The sequence below is a fragment of the Lepisma saccharinum genome, chromosome 17 (genome assembly GCF_977018435.1).
Source record: "Lepisma saccharinum chromosome 17, izLepSacc3.1, whole genome shotgun sequence".
Lineage (NCBI taxonomy): Eukaryota > Metazoa > Arthropoda > Insecta > Zygentoma > Lepismatidae > Lepisma > Lepisma saccharinum.
Window position 1 is genome coordinate 925,971 of NC_139245.1, and position 12,572 is coordinate 938,542.

Sequence of the window (12,572 nt, forward strand, 5' to 3'; positions counted from 1 at the left end):
TTAAAAAATAATCATGTGAAGAGCAAGGAAGTAGTGTCACTTTCAAGATGGCGAGTTCTATGCGTGCGGGAAGGTCTCCATGTTCAGCTGACGCCCAGTGATACATCGAATCGGTGAGACGGTTTGTTTACAGAGGGTCTCAGGGTTGGTTATTTACACTATAGAATCGATTAACCTTGCCCTTGAAGCAGACTTAACAAAAACAACCGCTAATTGGGCAAAGGGAATTACAAATTCATGAAAACATGCAATTTAAAGAGCCACCCCAACTATACAGGTTAAATCACATAACAGACCATGGACCAAAAAGTTAACGAAACTCAGAAGCAACATGCGTAAGGCCAGGAAAATGTACCAGAAAAGCAAAACAAACACATTTAGACAACAAAATATAGAACTTTACAGAGAAGCAAAATCCAAATACGAACACGAACTAGATGACTTCATGACTCAACACTGGACAAAATTCATGAGTCACAGATTGGAAAAAGATAAATGGCGACTCCCCTACAGAAATCAAATTGGGGAAAAGCTTCTCAACTCTCCAAAAAGCAGATGGAGGTTTTACCAAAAACAGCCGAACTTCTGTTACAGGAACTCCTTCTGGACGATAACGAAGAAACAGACAACCTATCGCATAAAAACACTGGAGATAAAATACAGGAGGAATATAATACCACGCCCATTATGCCATTCACCGAGGAGGGAATCATAAGATAAATTAAATCCTTCAAGACGAGAAAATCACCTGGGTCTGATAATATACCGGTGGAAATACTGCAACTTGCCCCTCCAAAAATCACCCCCTTTTTGACTTCCGTTTTCAATCTCTATCTCTATCTCGTCACCAAAAGCTTTCCAAACACATGGAAGAAAGGAAATGTTGTAATTATAAAGAAAGAAATGCACCGAGACGAGTCTCTAATTAAATCGTAATAAGCGTTGTGGATAAAATTTTCTATAAAATGATTGCTAAAAGCCTCATGGAATTTCTAGTTCTCGAAAATAATACAGGAAATCAGTATGGATTTACGAAAGGACGGTCAACTGAAGATGCAATCTACAACCTTCTTGGCCTTCCCGATGGCGCGGTTGTAGCGTCATCGCCTTGTAATCTAGGGGTCCCGAGTTCGATTCCCGGTGGAGGCACATAGTGATTCGGATCTCACTTTAAACTGTAGGCCCAGTACCGATTAGCCTTACTGTGCATAAAGTGGACTTGAAACACCAACTCAATACAACCTTCTTACCACAATAGAAAATAACAGCGACAAGTACATTGTAGCTACCATAGCTGACATTTCTGGAACTTTCGACAATCTGTGGTGGCCCCTCCTATTCTACAAGCTAATTGAACTGCTCTGGAATAATTTATAAAATTCTAGAATTTTTTTCAGAAACAGAAAGGTCGCCATCAGATTGCCAGAGCAGGACATCCATAAAATAATGACAAAGGCCTGCCCGCAGAGATCGTTGCTGGGCAGAAATATGTGGTACCTCAACCTCGAGTGTGTCTCATTAAGGCCTCCCCGATGGCGCAGTGGTAGCGTCGTCGCCTTGTAATCAAGGAGTCCCGGGTCGATACTCGGTGGAGGCACATAGTGGTTCGGATCCCACCTTAAACTGTAGGTCTAGTTCCAATTAACCTTACTGTGCATATAGTGGACTTAAAACACCAATTCAAGCCCTGTCTCCAAATTATAAATTCCTTGCAAGAAGTTTACAAATGCGTAGCCTACGCAGACGACCTTCTGATGGGGGCCTCGGGAAACTCACGAAGGGAAATTGAGAGAAAAACTACTTCGTAATCGACAAATTGGCAACAGGGTGCGAAAACGTGAAACTGAGATTATCAGAAACGAAAGCAAACTAGATATTGTTAAAAGGAAACCTAAGTGCAAGTCGTAATCCTCAAATAAAATTAAAAGATTCAAGCATAAAAAGAGTGCGAGAAACAAAATACCTGGAAGTGACACTAGACGAGGGCACGTTCTTCAAAAAACATATAGAAAACGCAACCGCAAAAGGGGAAGCAATAATGAACAAAATAGCCACAATAGGGTCAAAAAGCTACAAATTTCCTCCTTCGATAATCAGAATTCGTTTACTCTCCAGTTACAACTCGGTCATCACTTACGGAGCCTCATCCTGGGCAAAGTCCCTGGAAAAAATAACATATGCACAAGTTCTACGGTCATCAACTTTGGAGGGGGGGGGCTATGAACGGAGGCAGCAAAACACATGACTTATTACTATATACTAAGTATATAATTATGAGTATTGTCAACATTTTTACTAAAAAGAGTTTCAAAATAACGAGGTGATATGACAATTATACCAGTATGTTGTTTAGTGAATTCTGAACAATTTGAGGTTGTAAACACGACTTTCAGGCAATATTGATATGTACCATATTTAGTTATCCTCGAAATCTCTTCCTCTAGTGCAAAGAATAAGGGGAAAATAATTCTGAAGTACGAGTTTATTTAACACTGGCTTGCAGTAAAGTACGCAAGGAAAGCTTATGAAAAGTCTGTATTGCGAAAACGGTAACGGCTATGATCAAAGGCATTATTGCTAAAGAACGGCGTGCTGTGTGTTTGTTTATTATTGCAAAATTAAAGTTAAAAAGTAAAATATTGTAGCAAGAACAAAAAAGTAAAACTATTTGCCTGCGATTTGGGTTAGCATTTATGTAAATAATTAAGTAAAACTATTAAATATTGTAAATATTCGCTATTTTTATGGGTACGTCAACAATAAGGTTCTTTGCACCCGTCACATGTCCTTTCTTTACAAGTCTGTTGCGGACATTAAAACACACCAATGCCCTCGCCGGGACTCGAACCCAATACCTCCGGATCAAAGCAAGTTGAGCCGACCACCCAACACGCTCGGCTACCGAGGCTGGCATAAAACTGTTATGTTGGCCTCTTAATGTAAATACAAAGCCTACTTTTAAATAAAAATGTTAATTGTTATCTAAAAAACAAATGAGCAGACACACGTTTCATGTTTTTTGCATGAGGAATATAATAGCTGCTTAAAAACTGCTTTACGAAGACGTAATTCTTATTTTTAAGAAAGGGAGGGAGTGAGTCATTCATTCATTTATTTCAGTGATCAGAGCCCCCCCCAATAATTTTGACTTAGTGCATTTCCTTACGGGACACGGTCCGTATGGAACGTACTTGAAGAGGTACTTGAAAGGGAAACACGTGTTCGACATGCGTAAAGAAATAGAGTTCACTTCTGTCCTGCATCCGACAAGAGAATCAAACTTGCCAGGAATGCGTTACCGGACACGAACACCTTTCGCCTATTGCGTGGTCAGCACCGACAGAGGCTCAATGAACTTGCTGACATGGTATCGGAGCAAGAGCATTGTTGCCACAATCTGAGGGCACAATTTCCCTTTACAAGGGGCAAAATTTCCCTTTTTGGACTATTTTTCCCTTCACCTAAACAAATATAATAATAATAATATATTATTATTATCAGTGGTAGTAGTAGTAGCAGCAGCAGCAGTAGTAGTAAAATTTCCGTTGGTCCATGTTCGTATGAATAAAAAATGTTACACAAATTTTTCACATACATGTCAGCTTCATCACTTTCTGATCAGATGTCCCAGGTTCAAATCATGGTCAGGAATCCATTAAATCGTTAATTCTCATCGTTACAATTATCCGAAGATACAGAAAAGCAACGTACAGTAAACTTAAGAGAAATATAAATAGATAGGCTTATATTCAAGGTAGCAGAAATAAGAGGTATCAGGAAAAAAATGTGATTATAAAACTGGAACTTAACATAAACTGTAAAACAATTTCCCTGAAATTGTGATATTTTTCATCGAAATTCCCTTTTTCCCTTTTCGCTAAAATTTCGGTCCGAATTTCCCTGTAAAATGGAAATTTCCCTTCATGTGGCAACACTGAGGAAGAATTAAAGCGTTTCAAAGACCAAGTAACCAACCGCTGGCCCCAAGGCCACCCCCTCCTCCTCAATCACCCAGAAGATCAACCAGACTATGCAACCAGGTTCCTCCAAGGAGAACACCGCCAGGCGGAAGATGAAGCTCCCGAGGGCGCCACAGGAGTTTCCATCGTGCGAACAGGAAGGCAGGAGGCGGAGACCAGAACAGGGAAACGTCCATCCTGTCCGCCCGGAGAGGGTGGAATAGGATTCGACCAAGACAAAATTAGCAAAACTTAAACTGACATTCCTGTACATCAATTCCTGCTGATTTCCGGGAATTCCGAAGAATCTCAGGAATTTCAATCAGAGATACCGCTACCAGTAGTCTCACAGGTGACCCAAACTTAGATAATATTGGAATCCTTAAAATAAATAAATAAATGATAATAATAAATGCAAAACTACATACCCTTAACATTGCCATTATCTATTTGTACTATTATATTTAGATGTATCTTTTTGTATTGGTTGTAGTGTATTAATAATCATGAGTCCCTGTTTCTTATACTATTACCTTTAAACAGTACATATCATCGAAATAATATAACTCTCACATACATTTCATATACGTAATCACACTTACGGTAATAATAATAATAATAATAATAATAGAACCTGTTCTGGATAGAGGCCGGACTTGGCCACTGACGCACAATTACTAAACCCGAATGTACAGTTCTATCTATTTTTTGTTTTCATTTTATCATTACACTATATATATTATTATAAATAGTCATATATCCTCATAATATTATCCCTCCAATCTTACTGACGACCCACTTAAGCAAGACCTGTTTGACACTAAAACAGGTTCGACCTCTAATATACTCATTGCTAACCTTAGTATGTAATTACCAAATCAACCTTAATAGCTAACTACACATCATTATAACTATAATATATAATCCTACAGTTGTTAGAAAAAATAATATAAACATTATACATCATATGCCATATTTCATTCCATACACCCCCAATAATATTACTCCTTACATTTAATCATAGGAAAAAATCATCGGTGACAGGTGCTACATGCTGTGGGGGCCAGAGCGGGTATAATTATTAATGTTAATCATACATGAATGTAATAATGACATTATTTTTCTTTTGTCTTTTTCTTATTTATTTTTATGATATATGTAATTCTGTATATTGTAAACTAGAGATAAGTAAAGAAAAAAAATTAAAAAACGGGGGAACAAATAAATTCGGAGCAAATGACGCCCTGGTTTATTTAAAGGCACCAAAGTACTATGCCCATACCTTTGAATGTATGCGGCTGGAGGCAGGCTGCTTCGGGGTGCTCCCCCCCTTTTTTTGTTCATTCATCAATTTCATCATATCATCACTCATCCCCATCTTCGCGATTAGCCAAAAGTGGCACAAAGGCGAAGTAGGACAACAAATCAATCATTGAATCATATAGAAAGTTACATAAGAACATCTTTTAAGATTTGCAAAATCCTATTCGTTTAAATGAGAGCCTCCCCGATGGCGCAGAGGTAGCCTCGTCGCCTTGTCATCAAGGGGTCCCGGGTTCGATACCCGGTGGAGGCACATAGTGGTTCGGGTCCCACTTTGAACTGTAGGTTCAGTCCCGGTTAGCCTTGTGGACTTAAAACATAAATGCAATCAATCAATCAATTGTTTAAATGAATGATTGAAAGGAAATCTGTAAGTGAAATGATTCGAAAGAGAAAACTAAATATATGCTTACAGGTAGAAACCAAGTGTTAGGTAATAATCATAATGTAATTATTGATAACAACTCGTTTGAACCAGTTTCCAAATTCAAGTATTTAGGAGTAATACTAACAAATGAAAATAATATAGATCAAGTAGCATGAGCAGTCTAAATTATATTCTCTTGATGCTTTGTGGAACATGGCGTTGGTTAACTCATATTACCTGAACTTCTGAAGCTGCAGTAAGTATCACAACTGGATATACGCAGAACCAGATTCTGCATACATTCGGATATTTCTTCAGCAGTTCTCTGCCAACGTGCTGGAACGCTGTAAATATAATAACAATGTACAATCAGAGATTGTTAGAAGTACGTTGTCTGCTTATAGCAATTAAAAATTATGTGTGTGTGAAAACACAATGTTGAAAGGGCTATTCATTTGGTCGTTTCATAACATTACTCTCTCGCATTCCTTCTTGTCAATTAGCATTCGTTTCTGTCTAGTTTATCCATAATCAAGAATAGTAAAAAAATAAGTAGGCGAAACGGGAATTCCTAAAATGACGACTCTTTCTTTAGCTGATAAGCAATGAGGCGAAACGGGAATACACTTTTGATTTAATATGCGGAGGAAATTGCAAAGTCAATTCGCTACTAGCAATAGGGAAGCTGTGCATCAATGCTGCATGCACTTGGATAAAATTCAGTTATCCAACAGAAAAACATGTCAATTGTGACCGTGAACTGCGTAGTTACATTCGTACTGTTTTTCAAAAGCTCTTTTTGTCGAAACGAGAGAAAAACATTTGGCAAGAAAAAGTCGTTCGCCTTGTTCTTTACAAGCTGTGATGGATTGTAGGTGATACGTAGTGACATTCTGTACATAAGAGCACAATACTCATGGAATGCCGTGCACGTTTCGTAGACAATTCTTATTCCGTGGGAAAAACTTCCACTTCCATTATATTTTTTTTACCTTATTGTTAAATATTATTATTCCATACAATTGTCTTTACGTATTTGTGACCAAAAGTGTCCTGGCGGCGCATTTTTTTTTCCAGTCAAATTGTGAATGTGGGTTCATTTCTTGGTCTCTGATTGGCTGTTGGAAAGTTACGGTGCTCTGATTGTGAGAATATCTTACTTGCGCTGTACGTTAGGTTAGATTAGGCTAGGTTAGGTTAGGTTAGATTAGAAAACACAATTTTCGCTGAAAAATAGAAAATAAGATATTCTCACAATCAGAGCACCGTAACTTTCCAAGAGTCAATCAGAGAGCAAGAAATTAACCCACATTCACAAGTTGACTGGAAAAAAATTCGCGTCCTGGGGAATCAGGACCCGTCATGTTGGAACCCCGCTTTGTGTCTCACAAGTAATTCACAGTCAGAAGTTCTGCACTGTTGTCTCTGGAGCAAGCGAACGAAAACAAGTCTGCTCAATTAGTGACGCGAGACGGCTCCACCAATGAACACGTGAGAGGGAACGGGATTACGTGGAGGGGAGGAAGCGATTGCCGTTACCAGCTTTCGCAGCAGCGTGTACTGCTTCGCTCTGCTCACTCGATTCCCCCTATCCTTCTCTGTCACTCTGCGCGGCCTTGCTCGAGAGATAACTGAGACAGAGTATAGTTTTGGAGTCCTTTTGTTCCACCCTCCCAAGGTACGGTAAATATGCATTCAGAAGTCGGGTTCCAAGGTAATTGTGAACCCGTATTTTGGATTCGTCGGGTGAGAACCAGAGGGACGTAACTCCAATTTAAGAAATTTACAGGAGAGAGGAAAGAATGTATTCTCAGGAATATGTCTGACTTTTAGTAAGAGTCAGTAAACTGAAGATAGGTGTCTCCACCTTACTGCTAAGGATTAGAAGTGGAGATATGTGGATCTGCCTGCAAATAGAGCTCTTCAGAGGGGTTTGAATTGAATTCAATTAAATTGTTGTTTTAAATTAAGTCCACTTTATGCACAGTAAGGCTAATAAGGACTGGACCTACAGTTTAAAGTGGGATCCTAACAACTATGTGCTTCCACCGAGTAAGAGGTTTGTTTAAACAAAATTGAGAACCGCATTTCTCGAGTTACGTTCCACTGGTTCATTCGACGAATTGTAAGTTCATGGCGGACCCATAGTATTCGTGTCTTCTTGTTTTACAAAGAAAAAATTTGTATAAGTTCCATATTACTGTAAATGACCATTCAATTTCTGGGAAACCGTAGCTACTAAAGTGCGCGTCAATATGGCGACAGCCAATAGCAGTGCACTACAGCGGTGCCATGTCGAAATCTCACACGGAAAAGAGACAGCGTGGTTGAGCGAAACGCCTTGTCACGGAGAGCACGGAACATTAGATAATATAACATATATTAAACTTAATGGGAGAAAATATCATACTTGATTATGCCAGAGGGACTGCCAGGGGCTCCTCGTCACTCCAACAACTGCCGTCGTTGTCCTCATCGTCACTGACCACACTACTATCGCCCTCTGTGTCGTCCTTGAAATGTATTATAATTGGGTCCAAAATTTAGTCCCGATCTATCTCGCTTACAAAATCGTTTTCCTGTAATTGTTGTGCATGTTAAACACAAGCGGCTCATTGTTCTTGTGTTACATTGTCAAGTTCTTCGTTAACAACACATTTTTATGTGTGGTTCTGTTTTACCCATTTCTCGTCAAGGTAAAAGATTGGTCTCGAATCACCAGACACTCTAATTTCGTGCATTGTACGAAGTAATTTTACCCTTGACGTAACAATGTCACTTCTCTCCATCAGAAATTTACGACCGTCGTTGGTTTTCCTGTACTTGAAACCTAATTGTTTAAATATTCTCAAGGTGGAACTTGTAGAGCCTTTGTAAGATATTTTATCCCGTAAAGAGTAAGTTATCTTTTTGGCAGTAGGAAATTCGCCATGATCGGAAAATTCAAAGACCTTCTACGAACTACGTAATTTTCAAAGTCATCTAAGTTTGTCGTTCTTTTTCGGTCGTTAATGTGCTTTCTAGAGTGCGCGTCAAATCTCCTGCATATGGCCTTGAACGGCAGAACAGCACCAGCGAATCACAGACGTGCGGCGTTGTCTAGTTTCGTGACAAGGCGTTTCGTTCAACCACGCTGTCTCTTTTCCGTGCGAAATTTCGACATGGCACCGCTGCAGTGCGCTGCTATTGGCTAGATCTATATGCAGGAGATTTGACGCGCACTCTAGGTGATTGAAACATTGGAGCAGACCCCGATCCACATTGCTTTGCCCACGAACATATCCGAGATACGGTAGCTTGATTCACACCACACGCTTGAGCTGTTAGAGCCTGGCACTTCCTACGTTATACAAATACGTTTATAATAACATTGCTTCTACAGAGGGGAGCGGTATAAGCTACAATCACGCTTGTTTTTCGTACATACTCGCAAATTCATTAGCTTTCCATCTGTTGAACTACTGACACATAAAACAATCTATTTATATCCGAGCGCCAGGTACACGATTTAGTAGCGAGGTGAAACAGGTTCTGAACTAGGCAACGCCGCACGTCTGTGATTCGGTGGTGCTGTTCAGCCGTTCAAGGCTATACGCAGGAGATTTGATGCGCACTCTAGTATATGCGTTTCTGAACATAGGACTTTCTTTTTAATCAACATTATGTGTGGGCTACCCATCATGAAAACAACATTCATACACAACTAAAGATTAGAAATCCTAAGACAAGACTAAAATACTGTCTCTAAACGCACGGCCATGAAATTAGGCGGGTGGCAGAAGTTCGCGCTGTTGCCACATCGGAGCACAACCCCGTGTGTTCGGAGGTTTAAGAGAATGAAAGATCTCGTTGTAGAGTTGGTCTTTGTGATCCGTGTGATACAAACTGACAGTATTTGCTCGAAAGGTTAGGGATGACACAAAGTGTCCCTGAGAGAGGTCGGTGTGACGCTGGAACTAGGCAACGCAGCCCGGTTGACGTCGCCACACAGTGCGCGGGAACCAGCGTCTTTTGTTCGGATCTCGCTTTGCTTTTCCCATATGTGGCACCAGCGCAATTCTGCCTAACCAACTATTTTCATGGCCATGCGTTTAGTAACTCAAATAAAATAACGAATCGTACTTGAAATTCACAGCAGGGGTCCTGGGTTCGAATCCCGGCATGGGTATTTGTGAGTGTCCATTCATCAATTTCATAATATCATCACTCATTCCCATCTTCACAATTAGCCAAGAATGGCAGAAAAGCGAAGTAAAATAAAGCAAATCTAATTGAAATTCACAGTGAGATCAACATCGCTTAGTAGTTAGAGGAAGAGGTGGTGCTGTCATGATGATAATGATGATGATGATGATGAATTTTAAGAACTTACCGTCCAGCCTTGCGAACATAAGCATGTTTCCCAGGAGAGGAAGTGCTGGTGGCCCTGGGAGGTTCATGATGAGAAACGACTTCCTCAGGTAAGACTTGAAGTAGTAGATAGGGATTAGACTGCAGAGGGCTACGATGGTATACCACAGGAAGCTGGACAACAGCATTGTGTTTGCGATATTTTCTATCTGAAACAAAATTCGAATAAAAATAAATGATATTATTATTCTTCGTCGTATTTTATTTTACTAGAGCAAGTCAAAAATTATCCGCACTTTCACCATAATATTCTTCAGGTTGGCCACACTGCCTTCAGCACGCGAGTGGTAGCTATTGTTGTGGTTACGTAGCCAAGGTTTTATCCTAATAGCTCCGTTTTTCTTTCATTTGTTACAGAGTAAACATGGCCGCTCGCGCTATTTCTTTTTTCAGTCAACTTGTGAATGCGGGTTCATTTCTTGCTCTCTGATTGGCTGTTGGAAAGTTACGGTGCTCTGACTGAGAGAATATCTTATTTGCGCGGTTAGATTAGAAAGCAGCAAATTTGCGCTGAAAATAGGAAATAAGATATTCTCACAATCAGAGCACCGTAACTTTCCAACAGCCAATCAGAGAGCAAGAAATGAACCCGCATTCACAAGTTGACGCTGGCCGCTCGAATGGTACGCGAGCGCTGAAATTAGTGTGACCAACCTAAAGAAAGTTATGGTGAAAGTGAGGATATTTTTTTTACTTTCATAGTCTATACAGCATTGCAATTTAAGGCAGCAAAACAATTAACCGTGATTATTTGTTACAGCTGTTTGCAAGCGATGAATTCGCTACAAATACATATTCATAAATGGCCTGCTTTTCTAAATCATACCTCTGAGTGCTTCCATTTCATGGCAGATAAGGGGTGTCGACGACAGCCTCAAAGTTGAAAGCTTACAGAAAAATTCAAGGAACCAGTAGATACATATTATACTAATTAAGTTATGAACAAAAAAATTACCATGTTTTTATACTTGTTACAGTGCATTTTCTAAAGTAAAATACCCCATTGCAGAGATTTTTATAATGAAATACAGGATATACTTCATGTATCAATTGCAATTAAAATGTTATTTAAAGTGCTATAATGATCCATGAAAATAATTTGGGAGTTATTTAATGTCATTAATAGAATGTGATATGATGGGTTTTATGGCTCAGCAACTAGCCTTTGTTATTTAAAACTGGAATTATACAAGTATGGATATCGCTATCGGTTGGAATCGGTCGGGGTATCGGTTGGAATCGGTCGGGGTATCGGTTGGAATCGGTCGGGGTATCGGTTGGAATCGGTCGGGGCATCGGTTGGAATCGGTCGGGGTATCGGTTGGAATCGGTTGGGGTATCGGTTGGAATCGGTCAGGGTATCGGTTGGAATCGGTCAGGGTATCGGTTGGAATCGGTCGGGGTATCGGTTGGAATCGGTTAGGGTATCGGTTGGAATCGGTCGGGGTATCGGTTGGAATCGGTCGGGGTATCGGTTGGAATCAGTTAGAGTATCGGTTCCAATCGGTCGGTTTATGGTTTGGAATCGGTCAGGGTATCGGCAAGTGGTGGTATCGGCTCAGCGCTAGTTATTAAGTATAATTATAAGTTTATTTCCTCTTTAATATTACCGAGACTAAAAAAAATGTCAAGAGTCGTGTTTTTTTTATTAATGTGTGTGTTTTTCTTTTTCTCATTTGTTTTAGCGTCAATTGTATTTTTGTTAATTACGCAGTTAACCTTGAAAACTGGTATGACAATAATTGAGGCCACTACACTTCCGTAGTTACATGTAATATGAGCTTCATGCCTCAAGAACAAGTTCTGTTCGTTTCACGTGTTTCAACTTTTTTTTCCGCCTGCAAGGATCTACATCACTATTACATATTCGCAGCACATGGCCAGAAGAGAAGGATGAAGGTGAGTAGGAAAGTGGGTGAAATTCTCCACGTGGTTTCGGCTTATGTAACATGTTTCTCGCTTACGGTTATGTGGATGGAGGAGGCATGCGTGCTGAACAATTAACCTTACAGCTTCCGTTTACAAGGTCAAGATATTCCGGTTTAAGACAGGGGAAGTCATGCCAGCGCGGCCGTCTTCCCAGAAAGACGAGTTTTCCCAATGCGAAAATAACAATAACATGTTTACTTTTCTCCGTAACTATTGGACTTGCGACCTTCAAATTTTTATGGAACATTATTGAAAGGTGTGTTTCATGGTCCGTACATTCATTTTCTTTGTAAGACAAATGGTTTGATAGTTGGTTTAATTACATTAAGCTTGGCAACATGGTTTCAAAATGTTGTAAACAAGCGCAACCTTGTCCCTATACCAGAGAGTGGGCCCTATGCTGGTGGTTGGCACGTCTCCTTTCTTGGCCCTTTCCGGCAGGGCTGGATTGTGGAGGTGGAGCGGTAGTGCCGGGCAAGGTCATGGCAAGGTCCGTTGACTTGTTTGTCGCCTGGCTCCTTTCGAGCAAGCCGAGGTGGTTGTAAAACTGTAGATGCATATCCAAAGAGATGAAAGATCGCTGG

The 12,572-nt window shown here is 40.1% G+C and overlaps 1 protein-coding gene across 2 annotated transcripts in view; it reads right to left on the minus strand.

Annotated features, from left to right (window-relative positions):
• Positions 1-12,572, minus strand: part of LOC146001137 (cytochrome P450 4C1-like) — a 44,434-nt gene that overhangs the window by 19,585 nt on the left and 12,277 nt on the right. For both annotated transcript variants that reach the window (XM_083138428.1, XM_083138427.1), the window contains exons 2-3: positions 10,022-10,208; positions 5,887-5,993 (exon numbers count right to left, since the gene is read on the minus strand). In XM_083138428.1, coding sequence (XP_082994554.1) covers positions 5,887-5,993; positions 10,022-10,187 — 273 coding nt within the window. In that variant the 5' untranslated portion in view covers positions 10,188-10,208. The remainder of the gene's footprint in view (positions 1-5,886; positions 5,994-10,021; positions 10,209-12,572) is intronic.